General features: G+C 40.6%; 1 protein-coding gene across 1 annotated transcript in view; it reads right to left on the bottom strand.

Annotated features, from left to right (window-relative positions):
- CPEB4 (cytoplasmic polyadenylation element binding protein 4) overlaps positions 1–25,382 on the bottom strand; it is a 38,514-nt gene that overhangs the window by 7,967 nt on the left and 5,165 nt on the right. The window contains exons 2-5 of the mRNA XM_041397757.1: positions 18,655–18,736; positions 2,082–2,255; positions 966–1,055; positions 381–499 (exon numbers count right to left, since the gene is read on the bottom strand). Coding sequence (XP_041253691.1) covers positions 381–499; positions 966–1,055; positions 2,082–2,255; positions 18,655–18,736 — 465 coding nt within the window. The remainder of the gene's footprint in view (positions 1–380; positions 500–965; positions 1,056–2,081; positions 2,256–18,654; positions 18,737–25,382) is intronic.

The following is a 25,382-nucleotide window of genomic DNA, read 5'->3' as shown; positions in this document are numbered from 1 at the left end:
TTCTCCCCAACCATTGACAGACTTGTGTCAGCCCCCCAACCATTTGTATATGAATAATTTACAGTTCAATGCCATGGTATTTTTTTTAGGATTTATCTGTTACATATAAGACTCAAACAATATGAATTCTACATGTTCATCATTAGCAAGCATAAAATACCTGTCTGGAAATACATCTTTTTCTGATAAAAATAAGCATGGTAACTAGACTAAAAAACTTTCTTATGTCTAGTTCAAAAGTAGTAAGTTGGTCTTTTCTTAATTTGACACCTTAAAGAAATTTTAACATTAACATTCTGAAGACAGAAAAAACTGCATTTGAAGAGCCCAATTTGTGATTATCACTCAGGAATTGTGCAGGGTCTGACAATTCCACCTACCGGTTTGTCTTTGATAGTGGGGCTGGAAACACAGAGATAGAGCTTTCCATCTTCTTCAATGCATGCATCAATCAGTGCCTGCACAGAGCTTTCATCTTGGAACAGCAAAAATGCATATCCTGGCCAAGGGAAAACACAAACATCACTGCTGCTGTCTGTTTGTCTATAGGATCAGAATTTAACTCGGAATTGGGTTTGACATCATGCTGCCACACAAGAAGGGAAAAGATTTAAGGTGCTCTCAGCACACATTTCCAACCCACAAGTGCTCTGGTTGTTCTTCTAAGGGAAAAATCCTTCCCAGCTGCTGTGGAAGGCATTTAGTGCCTTTAAAAAGCTCTTACTACATGTACAACAACAGGGGAAAGAGGGAAAATGGAATAAAGTAAAAACAGGAAGTTAAGGAAGAATTCTTTTAGTGAATAATAACTGCAAAGCCATATTTGAAACTTCACCAGTTTAGAACAATCCCAAGGATGAAATTCTTTTTTTCCCCCTAAACACTATGTCACTGCCAGACCAATCTTGTGCTTTGTCACAAAAAATTATTCTAACATGCTCATCTTATTGGTTTGCAGTATTTACCTTTAGGAGGAAAATAAGATTTGCTCTCTGCCTTGTGTGGCCAGTCTACAATCAAAGGTCCAAAGCGCCGAAAACTTGCAGTGATCTCATCTGGAACAGGAGAGAAGGGAAAAGGCATTAAAATAAACTGAACTTAAGGCATTGAAAGACACTGATTTCAGGCAGCTTCATCCTATAAACAAACATTCTGTGACCCTCCAGCTTCAGCAGCTCACAGCAGCGCTCAGCAGCTGATGGGGGATCTTTGTGACAAGGCAGAACACTCCTTATAAAACAAGACAGGCCAAAGCTCAAACTTTCCTTTCTACTTATAAATAAAAGCTCATAACCCACTAATTCTCAGGAGCTGAGCCACTGCATCTATACTGTTATAATAATCAACTGCCCTCAGGTGACATGAAATTCAGGTTACTATGTCACTGCAGTGCATTACAAGCTCTGACACAAAAAAAGAGTGGGGATTAAAACAATTCTGTGATTAAGAAAAAAACTTTTCAGCTTTATTGTTGCATTTCTTCTAACCACTATCCCAGCAGGCTCATACAGACAGAACAGAGCTCTGGTGAAACAAAGCCTGAGAACACCTGTACCTGACTGTTAAATTTTATTTTAACAACGACTGTAGTATTCTGCCACGTGTATTTGTGTGATGGACCACCACAAACCTCTGGTGCCTCAGGATGCCCTGCACAGATTCATTCCTGCCTGGGTTCTCACCATTCACAGGTCAGGAGCTACCACAGGACAAAAATCATTGCTGGAAACAACCTCAGCTACACAGGAGTGACCAAACCCAGAGCTAAGACTTGCTACTCCACACACACCTTACAAAACTAGGAGCAGCTTTTCCTGCTGCTGACTTCTGGGGCCTGTACAATGATTGCAATGGATTTATGAGTTTCCACAGGTGATATTGGCTTGTTTAATTCTGCACTTATGTACTTTTTTATCCTGCTGAAGTCAGTTGAATCATGACAATGTGATTTTGTTCTTCAGTGGCAGAACAACACCAGGGCCTAAACTCACAAGAAAGATCCATTTCCATATCAAAGCTTGTAGAGAACACCCATCCCTGAGCTGGCAGACAAAAGGCTCTGCCCTGGCTGGGGATTTTACCTTCATCGATGTCCGGAGGCAGCCCTCCCACAAAGACCTTGCGGGAGTAGCGTTCCACGCGCTCCCCGTTCTGGTGGGAGAAGCAGTGGGGAGACCCCAACCCGCTGTGCAGGCTCTGATCCCCGCGCCCATCGTCCAGGAACCCATCCTCCATCGGGAACAGCGAGGACTGACCTGAAGAGAGGGTTGGAAAAAAAGAAAAACAGGGGAAAAAAACCATACTAACAGAACAAAGCGCACACTGTTGGAATAATTGGGGAAAATGCACCCGTTGCTGCATCAGCAGAACTGGGAGTGATTTGCCCTCTGAATGAGCAGTTATGTTCTCGATTTCATTGCACCCTTTCAGTTTCCAGCATCATCCAGCAGCTCAAATGCTTCATTTCAGAGGAAAGGTTCTTCCTCATACAAACCAGGATTTCTAACGGGTGCTCGAGCTGACTGCTCTCCATAATATTTTGTGTTTCCAATGAGGTTTCTTTTAAAAAGTATTAAAAGGGAAGGGAACAGCCAATTTGGTTTCTGGGGCTTTCACAATATCAAGCCATCTATTCCATTTTCCAGTGAACAGCTTCTTGCAGGGAATAGATAAAATTTCAAGGTGAAAATGGGAAAACAAGAATTCTACCAGTTAAATATATTACACATTTAAATTACCTGATATCAAAACATATCATAAACCACCCACTAGTAAATAACAAAAATAACCTGAGGAAAACATTACACTGTCATTTACTGCAGACTGGAAATTTTGTCCCCCCTACAACTTTACTTCAGTGTTACAACAGAGTTTTGTTAATGGCCTCACTCTAAGACAAAATGTAAAATGAGAAATGTTCCCCTCGCAGTCCAGCATCTTTCTGTGACAATCCTTTATCATAGATTTCCTTAATAATATTTCTTTTAAATAAGGTTCTTTGTTATAAATGCCACTGTATAATATCATAAATAGAGCACAGGAGCTGTTCTCTGCCATGAATTCCCTCTTTAATTCCAATATTCAACAGCTACACAGCAAACTGAGACTTCTATTCATTTAAGGAGCATTTTAGGAATAAATATAAATAGGGAGAGTAAGTAATGAGGCGTGCTGCAAGTTCTAGGATACATTTCCTTTTGTCTATGATGTGATACACTGTGTCTGTTTTTTCAGGATTCATCCCAGTCTACCACAGAAATGTACTGGTGAGGTTAATTTATCCTGGTTTTGCTTCCTCCCCTTGAAAGAAAATGGTTTTAAAAAGGAAAACATCTTGAAAACAGAAAATCTGACCAAGATACAGATACTCTCTGTGACAAAAATCAAACAGCTAAGAAGCTGAAAGGAAAAAATAAAAGCAGTAAAATCCACAGTCCATAGAATTTCTATGAATAAAAAATTGAAGGCTCGGTCAGGTTGCCTTATTTGAAATTTCAAGAATCTTTTACACACCTTTAATAAAAATAACAGTCAAGTATAATCAGGCCTCTCTCTATAGCTGGGCAAACCTCAATCCTACTATGATAAAAATATTGTAATATTGACTTCAACCTGGTTTTCCCCTAAGGAACTGCTGCACTTGTGATTTGTTTCATCTCCTAAGACCCAGTACTGCAGGTATCGTTGGGAGGGAGCAATTCCCAAACCTAACTCCCCTTTCCAGGCTCCTCAGCTGCTGCTGGAGAACTCCACACACACACTGAACCCAGCAGCTCGGACACTCACTGTATTGATGCTCCATCAGCACCCAAAATTCCCAAAATAAACTCCTCCAGCACTGGCATTCATAACACACACACACAAACACACACACAAACACAGCCCCCCAGGGTCACAAACCATCCAGGTGATGTCCACTGCGATCATTTCAGCCTCAGGTACTCCCTAATCCACTTAAAATGCTCATTTATGGCATGCAGACTATGTAAATGTATGTGAAACTGCTCCCTTATAAGCTTAAAGTTTGGACTTTGCCCTCTAGTAAAAACTGAATGTTATTTCTCCCATGAGACATTGTCAACATTAGAAAATTAAAGAGGAATATTGTTACCTCGCCTTCTCCCATATGTCCTTGCTGCATGTTAAATGAGAAAGAAAACAGCCTTTCAATCATTGTTATAAGGACCAAAAGACCTCGTTTTATTGCCTTTATACTGACTCAGTGATTCTCAAGCCTTTGCAGATCCAGGTCATTTAAAAGAAGTGTTCACAAGCTGCCCCTCCCACCCCCCATGGACTCCTCAGCCCAGCTCTGTTACTTACTGATAAACCACGGTGACAGGAGCCTGACCAAGTGGATGTGGATAATCCAAGAGACTTTTGGAAGCGATTTCAGCCCCAAATTTGCACATTTATTTATTTATTTGAGCTATTCCTGGGGGTGTGCCTATAGGCAAATGGATCTTTCCTCATGCACCAGGCTCTCCCTGCCTTGCCAAGCTCCAGAATATTCCAACACTGCTCTCCACCCCAGCTGGAGGAGAAGCCCTGACACAAGGAAAGGGAAAGACTGGTGTGATACTTTCTGGTTTGAAATCAGGTTTATTTGTACAACCCATAAAATCCTTGGTTCAATTCTGACTGGCAAATAACCAGCTGAAAAACTGAAAATCAAGGAGACAATTGGGCCACTGAAGTTGCCTTCTAGACTCAGCAGTGTGTCCAGCGGGATGGATTCTCTCACACTAACCAAGGACACTGTGCTGGAATAATTTGTTACCCACTCATTCCTACCTTTCATGTTTCAGAACAAATCAATTCTAGCCCTACAAACAACAGCATTTGCTGTGCTGGCTTGCAAGAACCCATTGTCAGAGCACGGCCAAACTTTCTAATCAAACTTGCACATTCTTTCTCTTTTAATCTCATTAAAATCTCTTTCTGAAAGCAGGCCAACTGTTTTCAAAACTTGGATTCTTCCTGGCAAGTGCTGTGAGAAACTCTGAGCACATCATGTGTTTGATTTTGCTTCCCCATTCAAAATTGAGGCCGGCAATTAGTTTAAGCATTTAAATATTTGTAAACCACAACAATACAGGAGTCATTTCCTCTTTCCAAATAAAAATTGTATCAATCCAATTTATTTCATGATTATTTAACATCCATAAGATCATTTCACTCGTCTGGTAGAGACTCACAATTAACACCAAGAACACAAATTAACAAAGTCCTGGTCTTCAGACTGGAGAATATTCTTGAGGCTTTATGGGAGAATCTTAAGTGCTGAGGGCCTTTATAAGTACAATTTTTCCATGTTAAATTTGAATTTTGAAACGCAGGAGGCTGATACAGTCCTCAAAGAAGAAATGGAAGGAAATGACAGAGCATCAGCAATCTTGCTGTGTCCCTGCCTGAGCCCAGCAGCCTTTGCACGTTTCGGAGCACATCAAGCACTGTCAAAACCAGCTCTGCCTATAAAGCCAGAAAAATCCTGCTTGTGGTTTCTGAATTACTGACAAAACCACACAGCCTCCTGCTCTCTGTACACTCACTGCTGGCAGCAGCACCCAGACACGATTGCTCCGTGGATGTGAGACCACAGCTCAGGCCAGGGGACTCCTCACAGCTTCCCCACCTGAGGCACTCCAGACAGGACTTTTCTCCTTTACCAGGACAAAAAACACCCCAAAAAACCTTAGCCACCAGCTAGGAATTATTTCCAGGGCCAAATACTAGGTTTGGAGAACCAAATACTATAATTTTTTCCTCTTCCTCTTCTTAATTCGCCTCTTGTTTTCAGCGTTTGCTTCACATCTAAGCCACAAAATACCAACATCTGACATTTCAAAACATTTCTCAGGAGCCACAGTTTATAAACTGGCCCAGCACAGCACAGATACAAACTTTCTCTGCTCCCTGCATACAGGGTTCATCACACGCCATTAATTTCACACAATGTGAAACTCTGTGAAATACAAACAGCATTGAGGCAAGGAATGCTCTCTTGGCAGGCCAGGAAGGCAGCTGAGTCCCCCCTTCTGGCTCTCAGAAATTCAGATTAAGAGAAGGCTTTGCTACACGAGTACCCAGCTAAGCTGCTGCACAAATGAATCCTTAAACTGCCACCGAGCACAGGAAAAGGTTTAATTTGTAGATCACAACACTTGCTCATCCTTTGCTGAGAAATGAGACAACTGCAGCCTTGGTTTGGATTCCTCAAAGCCGGTTTTCCCTTCCCCATTTCTTCAGTGCTTCAGATAATTGCATAGAGGGCCCAAGATTTATTTATCTCGTGAGATATCTGAGCAAAATTTTGCTACAAAACCTAAAAAATACAAAGTGTTCATGCAACTGGTTCAACTGCTCATTAGTAACCAATGCAGAGACGTTTTGCCAATAAAATCAGCCTGAAATTTAAAATGCTATTAGCAGCTGCTTCAATTATTTTGCTCAGCCCTCCCTTTATTTCTGTGTTGGAAATAAAACCATAGAGAAAGTCAATAATCTTTTGCAAAAATCTGCTGCTTTTACTTTTATTTTAAAGAACATCAGGAATAATCAACCCACTCAGATTTTTTTTTTGTCTTCTCCTCATTTGAGACACTTAATAGGCTCCTGGCCGCTTCCCTTTCTCCTTTCTTTCTTAAAAATTCATATATTTTGTGTTGATACCTCCAATTAAATGTGCTGAGCTCTTTTCCCTCTAGAGGAAGAAGCACCACAAAACCTGTCAGCACATTGGGTATAACCCCACAAACACACTCTGCTGAAAAACCCTGAAAAATGCTGCAGGGATCCTAAATCACTCAAACCCCAACCCTGCTCCAAGTCTGTGCTGCACAAAGTGTGCCCGGGTTGGGCACCTGGTTCTGGCTGATTCCAGGTGTATTTTGTATTTATACCCTCAGCAACTGTTTGTTAAATATTACACAAATGGAGAAAAGTGCCAGAGGGCAGATTTTCCTTTTTCTTTTTTTAAGGGGTATAATAAGGTTTTCTCTATTACTCTATTCCAATGTTCCTGACATTGGTGAGCAGTTGTTTATGTTGGAAAGTAAATATGACCAATATCAGAGAGTTTCAGGCTTTTACTGAAACTGGGAAGGTGATTTGGAGCCAGGTTTGTCTTTTGTTTCCCTTGGGACTTAACTTACAGAAACAGAAGTATCAAAGTTCCACAGGATTATTTTAAAAGTGAGCTGGATATCCTTGAGTCTACCAGAGAAAACATTTTGATTTGCCTGAATTTTACTTTTAAATGACAGAAAAATAACTGCAGCACAATCTGCTTTAGCCATTATACCAGCAGAGCTTTTTTCCTATTTTTTTACACTCAACTGTGCTTTGCAATTATATCAAGATTGCCAATGCTGTGCACAAGGCCATTACAAACATGAACTCTAATATTTAACTGCCTTTTTCCCCCAGTACTCTCTGAGGGCAGGCAGGGCTGGTTCTTACTCCAGAGTGAGATTTTATCATCACTTTGTATTTCACAACGTTTCACATGGATCACATGTTTGCCACAGGTAAGAGATGTTTCACAAGAGGTTCTGTAAGGTCACCTCAAGCCCTGTTTCACCAGGGAACAAATTAAATATCTCCTTAACCAAACCAAGGGAAGAAAATTAAGAAAATTCTAAAGAACATCTCTATTTAATGCATATTTGGTTAAATTAGCTCTATTAAATTTAGAGACCCGAGCAGAGATTTTGCAGAGAGCTGTACACACTTTGTTAAATCAGAACATAGAAAATTTCATCTACCTGCATGTATTACACACAAATATTTCCTTCCATTTAATAGGGCCTTACAATTTAATTCTTAGATGACATTTTCAGCTTGAAAGCAGGTAACGTCATGAAAAGTTGTGTTTGTCCTCAACTGGGACAAGGGGGAATGGCCTCAAACTGACAGAGAGAAGCTTTAGATTAGATTTTGGGAAGAAATTCTTCCCTGTGAGGGTGGGGAGGCCCTGGCACAGAGAAGCTGAGGCTGCCCCATCTCTGGAAGTGCCCAGGGCCAGGTTGGACAGGGTTGGAGCACCCTGGGGTAGTGGAAGGTGTCCCTGCCATGGCAGGGGGATGAAACTAAATTACCTTTAAAGTCCCTTCCACCCCAAACCACTCTGTGATTGAGGTTCTAAGGCAGGCAAAAAAAAAAAAAAAAAAAGTGCTGTTTTTTATGCATTCCTTGATTTCAGTTCTAAAACACAAAAGGATCAGTCACCAGTTCCATGAGTGTTAACTGAGACTTTTGATGTGTGCAGAAATGTTGCCCAGCTCAGGCACTTAATCTCATTCCAGGCAAATTATTCCAAGCACATGATGTGGAATTACTGCATGCTGACTGTGGAACAGCAGCCCATCCATGGCAGCAGCCCAGGACACCTGATCCAGGAGAAATGCTCTCACTACAGAATAAACTGAACAAAATGCCAACACATCTGCACTGACACTGAATGTATTCCATGTCAGAACTTTGCATTTTACAGTCCCAGCCATCTCTGACATTGTCAGATGAGATCCCTGTCCTAAAAATGGTTTTCCAAACCAAGCCACTAAAAGGGAATATGAGAGATTCCCTTTGTGGATTTCAAATGCTACCAAACTTCAAAGAGTGAAAACTATTCCAATAATCTTAAAACAGGCATAAAAAAATTAAGCAGCTCTGTATGTACATCTGAAGAATGTATATTTGACACACTTTCAGCAATGTCAAAGTCAGCATGAAACCAGCAAAGAAGCCTAAATTTTGCTGCACAGTAAAACCAAGGATTAGCACCTTTGGAATTACTGATTCTGCAAAATTAAGCAGCAGAGTTGCCAAAACTTGTACTTTTCCTCCTAATTTACTTTTAAAGAAACACAATGTAAAAAGAGATTTTAAAAAAAACATGTTGTTAAATACAGCTCTACCTTATGTCCAAAATGTCCAAACAAATGCTGAAAAACAGGAGTACTATTGTAGATGCAAATATTATGCTTTATTTCAAGTAAAGCCAGATGCCTGAAGACAAGTATTTACCATTCCTTCTGTCAAGAACAGGAACAAAATGAAGTTTTTGTTATTGCATAGCACTCAAGTACAGGTCTGACTAGAATTTTTAATTTTCAATTCCAGGTCACTGTCACAAAACAACTGACAGACAAAAAGTAAACAGGTTTCTTTCCTTCAGGAACCCTGTGGAGAATGATCCTGCAAAATCCTTTGGTAAGTAACACTGTTTTACCTGTGATTATGTTGAATTAATTGGGTTCACATGGTAGAAAGGTAGAACCCGAGTGAGTGGCAGAAAGCAGATTCTCAGCATAATAGCTGCAAACAGGGAGTGTTGACAACTTTCTACATCAAATAAGCAGGGCTGGAGAGAGGCTGAGAACACTGAAAGGAAAGTGACTGTTTCCAAGGCTTGTGCCATGAGCTGCAAGTTTTTATGGCTTTAATCTGCCTGAAGAAAATCTGCCCCACTGAGAGATGGGGCAGTCACAGCCAGGAAAGAATTACCCTTGGGAAGGAGTCCCCACGCTCTTCTCCCTCTCTGGAGACTTCCCAAAGCCACCTGGATGTGTCCCTGTGTCACCTGCCCCAGGTGAGCCCGGGATGATCTCCAGAGGTCCCTTCCAGCCCCTGGCATTCCCTGATTCCCAGGCTGCAGGGACAGGAGGGAACATCCTGCTTCAGCTCTGCCACTCCAGCTCCAAACCCACCTCTGCCAGGAGCTCGAGGTAACTCCTGGACTGGGCAACTGAGCCAAAAAGCCCTGGCCATGCTTCCAGGAATTACGGAATCCCAGAATCATTTGGGTTGGAAAAGGCCTCCAAGGCCACTGAGTACAAGCTGTGACTGATCCCAATTTTGTCAACCAGGCCAGAGCACTGAGTGCCATGTCCAGGCCTTCCTTGGAGCCCTCCAGGGATGGGCACTCCACAGTTCAAGCCTAAGGGTGAAGGGGAAGGGGGATAAAAAAGGTTAACTCAGTGTCACTGCTCTGCTGCTGTGTCACACCAACAGGGTCCCTGGGCTGAAGGAACCTCCAGACAGGATTTTCCTCCATTTCCACAAGCACTTAACTACTCCTGAAATGTGACAAACCCAATTCAGTCTCCTTCATCTCAAAACTACAGAAGCTTCAAAGATAACTTTGAAGTTTCTTTGCTATCAAACAGCAGAACACAGAGAAATTTCCTAAACCAACCTGCTACAAATCCTAGACACAGCTCCAGCTTTGTCTACCAGGGATCAATATTTGTTCCTTAATTCCAATTATATTCCAGTGGGATACTGCAAATCAATTTAAGTGGGAGCTTTAAATATTGTGTGTATTTGATTACAACTCTTCTCCAGGATCCCCCACAGGGTGTGAGATAAGAAACCAAAAGGAGAGGAGCAAATCATGGAGCACAACCAGCAGCTTGAGACTGGATCTTAGTTGGAATTATACTGTATTTCAGGATAGCAGGCACCCTGCTGCTCATGGCACTGAGCTTTATTTTATATTCATGTATGACTGCTGGAGAATAGACACCAAGTTATAAAAACATCCCATCTTTTGCCTCAATACATCTTCCAGTTTATGATATGGAATAATTGGCAGCATTTATCTTTTGAACACTTCAAGTATTACTGTATTCACTTGAAAAATAAGAAATGAAAGGCAGAATTTGCAGCTGGGAGAAGGAAAAGCATTAGAGGAATCAGCTTCTAAGCCCTTACAAAACTACTTCAAACGTGGTAACTTCATTAATGACAGAATTTCTGACAGGAGGGAAGGGAGGAATGGGATGTCATATGCTAAAAATTGCTAGATAAAATTTATCTTGTAAGTGACAAGAACAATTTATTGAACCTGGTAGACAATTTATTGAACAACTTATGAGAAGGTGTAAAACCTTCCCAAATCTCTGCTGTCATGGTTTGTATCACTGTGCTCCTGGCCTCTTTATATGCAGCATTTCCCCCCAGGAGCTCTGGTATCTGTCCACCCCAGCAGCAATTCCTGCACCAGGAATTCTGTCCAGGCTTTTTCCTGGATCACCTGCCTATGACTTGCAAGAACTGGATTTACACTGCAAGATCTAAACCTGCAGTTCCTTAAGTACAATAATAGGTTCAAAGCAACTTATTTTTGTCTGTGGAAGGAATGATCACAAGACAGCCTGGAATGCAACACGAGGCCTTGGTTCCTTTTTTAACCATCCTCTTAATTCACTCCCAAACAAGAAGGGAACAGGAACACAAGCAAGTCAACAGCAACCCATGAGGAAAGGCTGGGAAAAGTGGGATTGTTCAGCCTGGAGAAGGGAAGGATTTGGGGTTACCTAACTGTGCCTGAAGAAGCCAACAAGAAACAAGGAGAGGGACAATTTCCAAGGGATGGAGCTCCAGGACAAGGAGGAATGTTTTCCCACTGCCAGAGGGCAGGGTCAGATGGGATTTTGGGAAGGAATTGTTCTCTGTGAGGGTGGGCAGGCCCTGGCACAGGGTGCCCAGAGCAGCTGTGGCTGCCCCTGGATCCCTGGCAGTGCCCAAGGCCAGGCTGGATGGGGCTGGGAGCACCTGGGACAGTGGGAGGTGTCCCTGCCACGGCAGGGGTGGCACTGGATGGGCTTTGAGGTCCCTCCCAACCCAACCCATTCCATGGTTCTGTGATGAAGCACACTCAAGTCCCTGCACTGGAACATTTCCCCATTTCTCATTTTTCCAGTGAAGAGCACAGGTAGGACACTCATTTTCCAGTAACATCTAACTAAACTGTGCTACACACTTCCCCACACTCAATCCAAATGGGAAGAGAAAATGAAAACATTATTTTAAAAGAATCCCCATTTCCCCTGCCTGGATTCAGAAGTGCTGCACAGAACCAGGCACCAGCAGGATTTATATAAGTACATATTTATATAAGTATCCCCACATTCCATGCACAACATTTATCCTTTTCTCACACCCAATCTGAGTGCTGAGCTGGGATTCCTGCTAATGGGATTTCTGAGTAAAGCTGAAATCCCACTCCCTGCACCTCATTTGACATGTGCCTATCTGGAGGCAGCACGTCACTGCTCCACTCACCTGGCAGCCCAACCATCAACACTGGAGTGGAAAAAACCTGCCCTCACAGCTGACCAGTCTGCATTCCAACACACAAAGCATTAAGCCAAGGATGGGTAAATCTACTGTAAAATGTGTTTTCAAATTTGCCTCAGCAATAGCTGTTATCGTTCTAGCTAATGCTGGATTAAAATAAGTGGGTACTCGATAGAACAATTCTATATGCATCGTGATTCTTTCTTGAAGTAACTTAAATAATTGATGCAAAATTCAGATTTTAGCCACTCTTGGGTATAAGCAATGACTGCCCACGACTAAAGAAGTTATGACTTTCTTAAGGACCCAATTTTTCCCTTGTACACTCACACCTCAGCACTCACCTCCTTAGTTTTGCTCAAAACTCATTCCCTTTCTCATTACACCCATTTCTTCTTTAACTCCACTTTGAAAAAAAACACTTCAGGCTTTTCTTCCTGCTTCTTTCATGCCCTTTCAAGGCTCACAAACATGACAGCAGAGATCATGCAAAACGTGGCTAACAAAAGACTCAAACGATTCAACATCAAGGCAAAAAGTGAACAAAGTGAGCAAAAAGCAAAAAGACAGGTAGTTTGAGCAGTTTGGGCAGGGAGGCAGGAGAGTTCAGTGTCTTCTAAAACAAGGAACAGACACCACTCATGAAATAAAGCTCCAAATTAAAGGCAGCTTTGAAGATGATCCAGAATGGTCAGAGATTATCAAAGCAAGAATTCAGAAAAGAAAAAAAACCACCCAAACCCAAACCAAAACCTACTTGGTGGACAGTGACATTAAACAAAGCAGAAGATTAAACACACTTCTTAAAAAAAAGGGATGGAATTAATTTCACGAGGCCACAGATATAAAAAAGGAAGCAAGAAAACCTTAGAAAGGTTTTAATCAGATTAGCAAGGCTGCTGTCACGGCATTCAGAACGATTTTGTTGGCTGTACCACTTCTGAAGATCAAATCACCGAGGTAGACATGAAAATATTCAGCACTATTTCAGTGTTTTGCCGTGTTTTAAAGAGCTCTGCCTGCCACATCATTTACAGCACATACATTCCAAGGAAATATCTTGTCTGAGAAGTATGAGAGGCATTTAATTTTCCATGCAGGCTCTGGAGATGGGACAGCATGGCAAGGGGCCTGGGAGAAACGATTGCACACAAAAACACAGGTCTGCTCCAGTGAATTGCACAGGAATCCTCACACTGATGCCCAAATTGGATTAAGATCAGAAAACCCTGCGATTTTTGTACTGCTCTGAGGTGGCAGAAAAAGGAATTTCCTGGTCTCAAAGGGTGGTTCCATCAGTACCCTGTGGCTCAGCACTAAATGGCTCCGTTTTGGACAGAGTAAATCAAGGTTCCCCACCTCAAAATCCTTCAGGGGTGAAGTAAAACCAGAGTTGTTTGATGGTTGTTTGATATGTGCCTTGTCAAAACCAGCATTTCTATAACACACAGGTATTGTCAGAAAGGTTCAGCTGCTCAGGAATTATTGTCTGGCCCCATCCCCTGACACCCCCTGGAGATATTTCTGGGAATTAATGGGATCCCCTCTCAGTCTTCCCTTCTCCAGACTGACCAGGCCCAGCTCCTGGAGTCTCTCCTCACTGGAGATCTTTCCTCCCTGTGTACTACCTAAGGCTGATTCCTCTTTTTTCTTTTTCCCCCCTTTTTTTTGCAAGTTTCAGACATGATATTTTTCTTTCCAGTCCACTTTTACCTTTCTAATTCTCACCATTTCTAATCCTCTCCATAATTTCAAATCCAGCATCTCTTCTGAACTACTTCATTGAAGCCACAAACCCAAATGTCCATTTAAATGACTGGAAGTTTAGGAGGTAATGAGTGTAAAATCATACATTATGTATGGTTTGTATCCATTACTTCTGTGGCAGGTTCAAATCCAGTCTGTGAATCTGATCTCAGTGTTTATTAATAGAAGATTTTAGTCCCTTCCTGTTGCCCAGGTGATTTCATTCTCTTACAAGACTGTTGGCTGTTTCTAAACAAAAGCTGGGATAAATTCCTAATATTGGAAAGGCAGGGAAAATTCAACAAACACTTTGCTTAATTAAAAAAATTAAAATATTGAGTATTGCCCCCAAATGTTGGATATTAACTGCATTTGGAGAGAAAGCGGGACCTTCTTGATAATATTTCAGAATCTAGAATAGCAGAAGTTGTAATATTTCTACTTTAACCCATCTGAAATCAGTGGATTGCAACAGGAATAGGAACAGTTGATTTCAAATAAAATTCCCACAATTTCCCCATCCCAGCTCCCTCAGCATGAACTGGGGTTCAGTGCTATTAAACCCAGTTCTGCAATATTGTGACATAGTAAACCAATTATTTTTCCTCTTAATTAATAGGCACTCAGGTCTGCAAATGCCATTAGCCTTTCCTGGCATAGGAGATAAAATTCAGGAAGATCCTGAGAATGAAACATTCACACAGTAACTCACCAACAGTTTCCAAAGAAAATGAAGGCAAACCTGAACAGCCTGAAAGAAAGGGTTTGTTCATTTTATTTGAAGCTGGATAAATTTAAAAATTGCAAATGAGGAACTCTTAGGTTCTGGGCAAGGAGATCAACCCCAAAGTCTGAGGTGCAGCCACCACAGCAGCTGTAGAAAACCTCAAAATCTATTATTTTACATTTTAAAAGAGGTCAAATTTTGTCCTGTCCATATATGTAGAGGACCTTAAACTTCCCTCAAGAGAACTGGGACTGATTCTCAGCAGGGTCTCAATAATATTCTGGATCACACAGAAACCCAAATGTCCCATTCTACTCCATGAATATTAATATGCTGCATAATCCATACAACTTGGGGAAAAAAATCCAGTTCAGATTCTTATCCAATATTCAAAAAAGCTCTCAAAACTATCTGGATCCCTTTCATCAAAGAACATTTTATAAGGTTTACATACTTTCTTCAATTTTGCCATGGTTTTTCATGTTAATATTAAGGCCCTGATGATTTAAAATACAGCTTGGTCTCTCTGCTTGCTCAGAGAAATCCTGAATGGTGCAACTTTGCAGCATTCTGGCTTTTCAAAATTAAAATTTAGGGCTGCAGTTCAACCTTGCTCCACTCCCAGCTCCTTCCCTTTGGTGCAGAAGCGTGTTCAGTTTTTCAGACTGTCACAGCCACAGGATTCCTGCAGACACTGAGCTGTTCACACCCAGATTTTACAGGAGTGCTCTGCAATGTTGGAAGCAGATGTCCTGGCCTGCTGCTTTCATCCATCCCACCTTGCATCGTTTCCAGGCAATAACAACCTGATATTCTGAACTGAACTATTGGATATTTCAGTAGAAACCAGTCACAAAGCATTTAAAGACATTTCAGTGTCACTTAACAAGGAAATATTTAGTCAATCTACTACTATTACAGTAAAGCTCAAATTGCCATCTGGAAGACCCAGATTCAAAAATCAGGCTCTGGATCCCAGGCTCAGCTCAGGGAGGCTGAGCTCATTGTAAAGAAGATGCAATTAAGTCTCCAGGGAAAGGCTTCTGCAGGCTGACATTGGCTGTGCAGCACGCAGCACACTCACTGGGCTGGATAAAAATAACATATTGAAATGGCAGCTGCTCAGCAAAGGAAGAGGATTTGAGCAGGGATAAAAATATACCTTAAAAGAAAGAGCGAAAATGGTAAAATGCCTATTCAAAGCATTAAAAGGTAATACTGAGTGTACTGAATCACTGTAAGATTCACCTTTTTAACCTCATGCAGAAAATATTATTTATTTCATACAGCAAGACAACCTAAGAATGTAATTATTACTGACCTAAACAAATCCAAGGCTAGCACAGCTTAATCACCTCAGTCACAAAGAACACACTATGGATGGACTTTGTTACATTTAGAAGAATTCCTACTTCTGATTGTATTACAGAATTCCCAGCCTGCTGCTGTGAACATATAATTTAAAGATGGAACTGATGTCCCAGAGACAGCAGGTTCCAAACTGTGACTGATGGCTGTTACCATGCCCATTCTCCCCGTGGTTTTGAAGGGGTATTTTACACAGTTCCTCTTTCTCTGGCAGTCCATGACAATATGTAAGGAGGTGCTGTTAGTGTTACACACTGAACTCATGCTGAGGCAGAATTAAACCTCTCACAAGATAGCAGTGAGACCTATTAGATCATCTGAATTATTTCCATGCCGTTCTGAGCTTGCTCTCCACAGTATGTTTTATTACTGTCTTGCCCAGGCTATTTTTAAAGTCTCAAACCCAGAAGCTTTTCCTTTCTGAGAGCATCCAACTTTAGTTCAAAGCACTGCTTGCACTGATTAACCCATTTAAAATGCAAACTGAAAAACTTCTTATGGAGCTGCTGATTTAAATGCAGGTGTTTGAAACAGCAAACAAGATTTGAGCTGACAGCCATAATTTGTCCTATTTAAAGATTTCTATATCCGAGGTTTAAATAAAGATGGGGCAAGAAAAGAGAAAACATGAGACAGGATCTGTGTTAGCAGATGGAAAATAAACACAAAGGGCTCGTGATCACCAGCCCCACTCCAGGCCTGGTGTGGAATGTTTTGTCCCAGCAGTTTACAGTTTTTTTCCAGCTGTATCAGTTGGTTTAACTAAAGGTATTTCCTCTCCTTGCAGACCCCACCCTAGGCAGGGATGATCTCTGCAGTTAGCACGGCCCGGCGGATGCTGGGTTGAATAAAGATCCATTCCTTAAATACCCGACAGGAATTAAGTCACTGAGTGCTGTGCCAGAGCAGCACAGCCAAATTCAGGCACTGCACACTTCACTGGAAGCAAAGTTCATGTTCTTGCTGAGGAGATCCTTGAGAAATGAGGCTTCACAACAAAGTATTTCATGGAGAGTCACTTAAATGTCTCATCTGGGCTTGGAGGCTTTTTTCTGTACAGTTATATAACTGTTAACTGGGAAACAGAATAATTCACCAGGAATCTAAGCAATAATTGCCAGCCCAGGACCTGACTGCCATCCCTGTGTCTCAATCAGTGTGAGACAAGGCACACAGAATTTGGAGAAGCCACAGATGACTTTTGTAGAGGGGATTAACACTCAGGCTAAAGCAGGAATTAAAGTGTGTCAGAACTATTTGTATTCCTTGCTGACATACTTATTCCATCACTCTTAAAACATGCTAAGCACTCAAAAAGAAATATTTCAACTGCAAAGAACCTTTTCAAAGCAGTTAAACTAAACATCAAGCTACTTTCAGAAGTACCCTTGCTTAGCAGCTGACCATAAATACATATGAAGCTGAATTGTTAAATTCGGATTTAAAGGGAGATTTTATTTGTCCCATGGCCACATCACCTTGGGCCAGATTTCAGAGCTGTAACCTGGTTTGGGAGTGCCTGGCAGCTGGATAGAAGGTTTTGGGGCAAATCCCAGGTGCTCAGTCAAGGAAGAGCACCTCACTCTTGGTTCTGTATGCAATTCTGGGGACACAGGATGTTGCCAGACAGGACATAAACCAAATAAAAGCTGTTAATACTTGGCATTAATAAAAACCTGGTCCTCACTGCATAAGGAGGGAAGGTATTTTGGGGTTTTAATTCATTTGGCATCACTTTTATCCACATCAGGCTCTCCCTGTCATTTTAACAGAGAAGTATTTTGTGGTGTTTCTCCCCACACTGAATTTCTGCAGAGCTCTGGGGATGGGAAACTTGAGTTGCATTTCCAGACCACAGAGAAGGCAACAAACACAAGTTCTTGCCAGTTTATCAAAGGTTGGTCTTCTGAGCAAGAATCACTATTAAAACAAGTCAGATTTGATTACCACCACAAGCCTTGATATCAAAAGGAATTTACTTGCAGAAACCACAAGTGCAGGTTTGTTTTTTTTTTTTTTTAGTGGTCTCATGACTGGTAACAAAAGTGAGTGGTTAGATAAGAAGTGTGTGTGAGAATTTGACTACTCCACTCATACATGTAACCACTGAACTGCAATGGATTACTCATCCTACAGGACATGAAACTACAGCTCTGAATTGTTGACCATAAGCAGTTTTTATTCAGACAAAATTATGTGCAGACAATACTTTGAATACTTTGTAAGCTGAGGTATTTCCAAAGCACGACTACCTTTGCCAAAAAAGCAGAAGGAAGATAAAGAGATAAATCCCAAACCAATTCAATCTCTCTTTTCCTTTCCCAATGGTTCCAAAAAGGTAAAAAAAAAAGACAAAATACTCTGTTTTTCTCAAAAGGACATGGATAAACCTTATTCTTTCCCAAGACAGAAAAAATATGACTTCATCAAGAAAACCCTATTAGGGAAAAAGTTACTTCTTGCTGAGCTGCACGAATTGCTGAAGTTGATCAAAACCCCTGGCCAATAACACAACAGCTCAGCCTGTGTTTGTGTTCTGCACTGCTCTGGACAAGCACAGACACCCTCAGTGCTCCTGTGCTGAAACAGCTTCATTCACACAGCCAAAAAAAAGCCATCAGGTGCACAAGGGAAATTCACTTTTCCTACCCAAAACTGCAGTCTCTTCTTTTCAGTAAGCCCCTCTCCCCAGTTATTTGCTGCAGGAAATAGTCTCTGTCTAAATTTACCTTTCAGTGAATCATTTTCAGCCCTCATTATGTCAATTAGGGAGTTCTCCAGTGAGTGCATGTCAAAAGTCCTCGTGCGATCCTGCAAGCAAACACAAACAGAGCCGGTGTTAAACACGAGCACCTGAAACACAAAAACTTCCACTCTCTTCCACATAACCACAGCAGCATTAAGCAAAAACCATGTACTAAAGGATAGAGGAATATTAAAAATTACAATATTATTAAATATGAATCTGATCTGATCACCAATTAAGATTAAGCAAAAACCATGTACTAAAGGATAGAGGAATATTAAAAATTACAATATTATTAAATATGAATCTGATCTATAATAATCACCAATTAATTCTAACACCAATTATTTCTCCTTCCTATTAACCAAAGCCAGCATTTTACACATGCCCAGGTCAGACTTGCTCAACCAAACAATCAATTCCACATAGCAGAAATCTGATGTGATAGAAGCAAAACACAACATAAAATACCCTGGCACTGCTTTAATTTAATTGGCAAATTCAGAATAACTGAAATTTCTTGGGATTTCTGAAATCTTTACAGTAAGGTAAAAGTGTAGTAAAAGGTGTAGCAACATGTTCCAAAAGGAGGCAAAAATCACTCTAATTCCCAATATTATTAACATATCCATGCTTTCTGTGTATTTATACATTTGGACTTGGACAGAATTACACTAATCCACCCCGATTTTAATTTTTTTTTCTGTCCAAGAAGCTCTCTACCATCATCTTTAAAGATTTTATTTCATTCCTGTTGTAAGGAATCCCCTCTGAACTGAGCTCAAGGATTGGGAAGTCTCTGTTCAAACAAGAAAGAGAAATCTTGGACATTTTTGCTCTTGACTCGTTCTCCACAACTCTGTTATTCCAGCACTGAGTGTGTTTTTTGTCCCTAACACTGGCTGTGAAGCTGAAATTTCTCCAAAGCACACAGCTCCAGCTTGGAATATTTTTAAAGGCAGTGGTGAGTTATAAAGTGCTTTATTTCAGTGCAGCAGTGATTGTGTGTTCCAAGGGCCATTCCTGATTTCACTGATCCCTCATTCTGGACTTTAAATACCTCAAACTATTGTAAGAGCAGGAACTCACCAGCTCCTGATCCATTTCCAAGTTGTAAATTACATTCTGATCACTAAAAACTACCATTTTTCAATCGAATTTCCTGGTATTTTTCCCCTCTTCAGAACAGTTTATTACTGAGACAGAACAGGCCACGTATTCCAACCCGGATGTGCTGTGTCTCAAATAGCATTAAAAAGGCCAGAGTTTGGAACCGGTTCCTTTATTAAGTCTAGCAAATATCAAATTTGCTATAAAAAGCACAGCACTGCCCTGTCTCCCCACAGGATTGATTTCCGTGGTCATTTCTATTACAAGATAATTGAAGCACCTTAGAGAAAATATCAGGAGCATTCAAATCCTTACATTTTGTGCTTTTCTTTCATAGGTTTCCTACAGTTTTCTGCCTGTCCTAGCAGATTTAATTTATTGGTTTGAACACTGCTATTTCTTACCTATTTCAAACTCTAGTAAAATATCAAATTTGCTATAAAAAGCACAGCACTGCCCTGTCTCCCCACAGGATTGATTTCCGTGGTCATTTCTATTACAAGATAATTGAAGCACCTTAGAGAAAATATCAGGAGCATTCAAATCCTTACATTTTGTGCTTTTCTTTCATAGGTTTCCTACAGTTTTCTGCCTGTCCTAGCAGATTTAATTTATTGGTTTGGTTTGAACACTGCTATTTTTTACCTATTTCAAACTCTAGTTACATTAAAATCCCTTAGCAGGAGTGAGTACAAGGTTTTGGATCCATTAGGATCCAACAGTTGAGTAACTCAGGAATGGATATTAAAAGGCAAGCTCTGCATTTCCAACAGTCCTCACAAAATGACAAAAATAGCCTAAAACACAGGTGGGAGCATTTACTGCAAACCTGATGTCCCTCAGCAGCTTCTCCTTCCTGAATTCTTGTGTTAACCTCAAGCCTGCCCCATGAACAGCTACAAAACTCGAATTTCACAAAGTGCAGAACCTCAGTAATCCCAAATCTTTGTGGAATTGTGGCACTTCACATTTCAGTTGTGAGAGACACAAAGGAAGTGACCCAGGCCAAGTAATTCCCAGTTTATTGAGCTGAGCACCTGAGCCTGAAGCAACTCTTCTCTCTAAAATATCTGTGTTATGTTGGCCTGAGCTGGAGTAACAAAGGGCTTGCTGCAATGCTCGTTTTTAATATTGAGAACAGAGAATTTAAACATTTGAAGGGAAAAAGTGGAATTGAACTGATTGGTTCACAAGGAAGTGCATTCTCCAATGGAAGCTTTTGGTGCTGAGGAATTTATTTTCCTTTTCAAGTGAACCACAAGCTGTCCCTTTTCCAGGGTGAGGTCCATGAGCTGCAAATCACACTGCAAACACTTTAAAACATAACCCTGCCCCGAGATACAACAGATTAACTGATATTTTCCTCCCAGAAATAGGAGGAATGGCTAAAACTTGGGATGGATAAGGAAGATTCTGTACATCCACCCAGAGAAAAGATTCAGGCCTAAATAAAGACCAGCCAAGGTGCCAAGCTCAGCTGGGTGACAGATCTGCACAGTGTTTATTATTTAAAAAAATCCATTAATTTAGTTTATTATTTGCGCTGACAGGTTCAACACTAGTAGAGAAAGTCCTCATTGGTAGTTTTGATAATTTTTATACAAATTAAAGTCCTTTTTATAGTGAAACTCCTTTGAAAACATCAACACAGATTTCATCAGTCTTATCTTGCAAGACATTTTACCAGAACCACATCTGAAATATATCCATTTATTATCCACCTAAATTAAAAATAAAGGCTGGTGAAGGTTAGTGGGAGTGGCCAAACCCCTGAGGAAATGTGAAACTCTGCATTTCATCCCAAAAGCTCTAATCCAAAAATAGCTCTAATAATCCATCTAAATAATAGCTAATCCATCTAATAGCTCTAACAATTAATCCAAAAATAGCTCTAATAATCAAGATATTGCTCACAAACCAGTAGCTAAATGTGAGCTTTTCTCAGATAGATATTACTTACAAAGCACATAAACCATACATAACTTAGGAAAAAAGAAGTTTTCTTTAAAATATTTCATGTAGAGAGAATTAATAACAATATGGTGATGGTTTTAATGAAGCAATTCACAAAGTTGCAGTGCTTTGGAGCTGGATTGCTACTGTACACTTATTTATTTATAAAGAAAATATACAGGGGTAATGACTACCCTGGACTAAAGCAGAGCATGCACAATTCAGTAACAAAATGTGGCAACCACAGCCTGATATTATTTACCTGAGTTCCAAAAGAACTTGGCTTTACACAAGTTTGTGTAGGGTGTCTAAAATGTGGCTTTATCAGAGGGCTCAAAGGCTACACACTTTTACCCTTGGGAAACAGAACTGAAGCATACAGACATCAGGTAAACATGAGGCCACAATAAAAAATTAAAAAAAGAAAACCCAAATAAACAAAACATAAAACAAATTGAACAAACTAAAGCCTCAAAACAAGCAAAAAGAGAAAGCAACCTGCAGTCTTAATACATGACTATGTTGAAAATTTCAGCCAACATTTTAGAAGATATTCATGAAACATAATTTGGAATAAGCAGAGCTGTTTGCACAATGTACAAGAGGTGACAGCCTGCAGATCTGGTGAAAAATGAGTTACTGAGCCTGGAAATGTCTACAATAACCAACAAACCATTGTGAACTCTACCCTGGCCATCTCTGCCTACAAAACAGTTCAATTCTAATCCTATTCCAACTTTATTTTTCATCCCTATTTATATTTCATCCCTAAAAAGAAAGTCACTTGGTGCATAACATGTATGATATACACTGGGTCATGATCCCATGCAAAAGAAATTCCATGGGAATTTTTCCTGCGCAGGAAGATCATGCTTTGAATTTTCAAATCCCATACATTCATTGTCCTGCACATCAGAAAAAATGCACATTTAATTTAACTATTAAATGTTATATAATATAAATTACTTTAGAGTCACTATATTTAGTCTGCACCCACAGCATTACCATCACCTGAATAATTCAGATGCCAGAACCTGAGAGCACTTCCCAGGATGGGCCTCCCAGTGGTAAATCCCAAATTGCACCAAAAAATCAAGGTATGAACAGTTCCTGGTAGCTAAGGCTGGACCTGATCTCTTAAAATAAGGTTGAAGGTTGATCTGAAGTCCAAGGCATCAATAATAATGCAAAAGATGTCATTGCATTAAGCAATTTATTGATCAGCATTTATGGAGTAGGTGTAGTTGTAAAAGTGGGGCTTGTTTTAGACATTTACATCTCTGTCCAGCCAGAACGTTTGTGCAAATCAAAAACCTCACAGCTACATTTGCACCTTAATTACAGCAGGAGAAGCCTGAAACTTTCTGAACCCTGTTCCCATTTCCCACAACTCCAAAGCCACGTGTCTCAGGCACAGGAGGGCCAGTGTCACCACATTTACCATCACAAACACAAGTTCCACATTTCTCTTTCAACTGCAACACAAATTTGGAGAGGATTTTGCTTCTGAAGCTTCTCCTCCTTTCCAGCACCCTGCAAATGCTGTATCCCAGCTCCCAGTCCAGTATTCAGTGAATTAAAGGCTTTGAATAAACAGGTTTTTCCTGAAAGGATGTTGCTGCATTCTGCCCAGATCATCTTTTATAGCTTCACCAGGGAACAATAAGAAAGAGCTGGAAAAATGAAGTGGCACAAAACACAAAGTTAGTCCAACTTGAACTTTTTAAGTGTTAGAAATGACAAACCTTTACTGGAAATGTTTGTTAACACGTATGATTCTATTTCAGCTGCACATTAAGTTTATCATGCATCTTCCACAGTATCTTGCATTCTCACTCTTTGCTGGGCTGCAACTTTCAAAGCAAAATGCTTAACAAGAGTAGTCCTTTTAATCTTAGGAAAAAGACAAACATAATTCAAATAGCTTCTTAACAAAAGCTCTCTTTAAACAGAAACCCTGAGGTCAAAAACACACAGGAGGGCCAAAGCCCAAGTATGAACGTCAGTAGTAAGTTTATCAAACAAGAACAGTGTTAACTTCCACAGCACTTAACTTGTGCATGTCATACCACATTAGAGTGCTGCTAATCCCACAGATCAGTAGCTGTGGGGAACAGCACACAAAACACTAATTACTGCACAGCTGATGGAGTTACAGAAAAATGGGGGAACGGGTTTAAAAACCCAGCTTCAAGGATTTGGTCTGTTTTCAAATGATACCTTGAAATTATTGGGAATAATTGCTGTTGCTAGAATAAAAAAAATTGAATTTTGCAAAACAAATAAGCTCTTTTTGTGCAGCCAGCCATCGTGAGTTATGAAAAGGTTCCCCAAACCCAAATATTAAAACAAGGAGGAACAGTAAAGAAATTTATTTGCAAGACCCCTTCAAGAGGAAACTTTGGCAAACTCATTCAAGAGGCTATTTTTTTTTTAATTCCAGCTCCCTGTGAATTTGTTTAATGCACTTATTAAATCAGGCCATTTCTATGGGCAAACAAATGCTGACGTAGAGGTCGGAATTCAAACACGTTTTGTAATCACCAATGTGTTTTCTCAAACATTCCATATCTGCCTGGGGGAAGAGCAAGTCTCCCTGGCACAGGCCCTGGCTGGATTTGGAAGGGGTTATATACCTGGAAACCAGCCACTGGGGAAGAAAGGAAAAAACATTTTGAACAAGTGGATACAATGAACCGCTCTCATGTACAAAATTCTTTGAAATGGGCAGTTATTTTCGAGCCTGATTCCGGGAAGAAACACAAATTCTTTTTAAGCATTTTTACAGAAAGCTGAGGGCTATTGCTTCACTTGCTTGTGCCTTCAGAGAGCCATTTAAAAAACATCATCACGCACTGAAGATGAGATCTGGAAAGCTGGAAATGCCTATCAAAGCAAGATTTATGCATTGCATAACAGGCAGGATGTTCCACTCATGAGGAAGTGCAAGTACACAGCCAAAGGAAAGCCAAAACAATCCTGAAGGCAGCGCTGCCTGAAACGCAATTACTGAGCACCAAGTTTGTCAGTGCTGCTGGGAGAAAAGGACAAGGAATTATTCTGAAAAATCACTAACTTGGTAAGGTGCCACAGTCACAGTCAAAGCATTTTCATATATTAATTCTCATGGAAGGCTGTGAAAGCCGAAAGACTCCGTTTTTTTTGCTTTTTAATTTGAATTCAGGAACCATTTTTTCATTTGGAGACCATTTCCTTTTCAAACGAACACACAAAGAACAATGGCTTTTCTCTTTTCAAAAGATCTTTGAAGGGGGGAGCCTGCCCAGTGGCTAAAGCACAACATCAAAACTTAATTTCATTAACAGATCTGGTTAAATCTTCTCTGACCTTCCCTGCAAGAGGTTCCTACAGACACTGTCGCTTGGGAATTGCAGGAGACAGGATTCCAAATGGAAAACACTTAGAGCAGAGAGCACAGGGTTTGCATGCAGCTCTCAGTGCCAAGGCAAGGCATCATCAAATTGCAAGGTTATCAAACTGATCACCACAGTATTTTCCTTTCATCTGCACCATTTGGAGCACCCATTTCATCCCTTGGGCAGGGATGTTTGAAGGGAGCAGGAGTTCACGTCAGTGGCTTAAAGAGAAATTCTGTGACACCATCCTCTCCAAAGAGGAAAAGAGCTC

This window comes from Onychostruthus taczanowskii, unplaced genomic scaffold, assembly GCF_017590055.1.
Source record: "Onychostruthus taczanowskii isolate IOZ18803 unplaced genomic scaffold, ASM1759005v1 scaffold14, whole genome shotgun sequence".
NCBI lineage: Eukaryota > Metazoa > Chordata > Aves > Passeriformes > Passeridae > Onychostruthus > Onychostruthus taczanowskii.
This window is presented reverse-complemented; position numbering and strand designations above follow the sequence as displayed.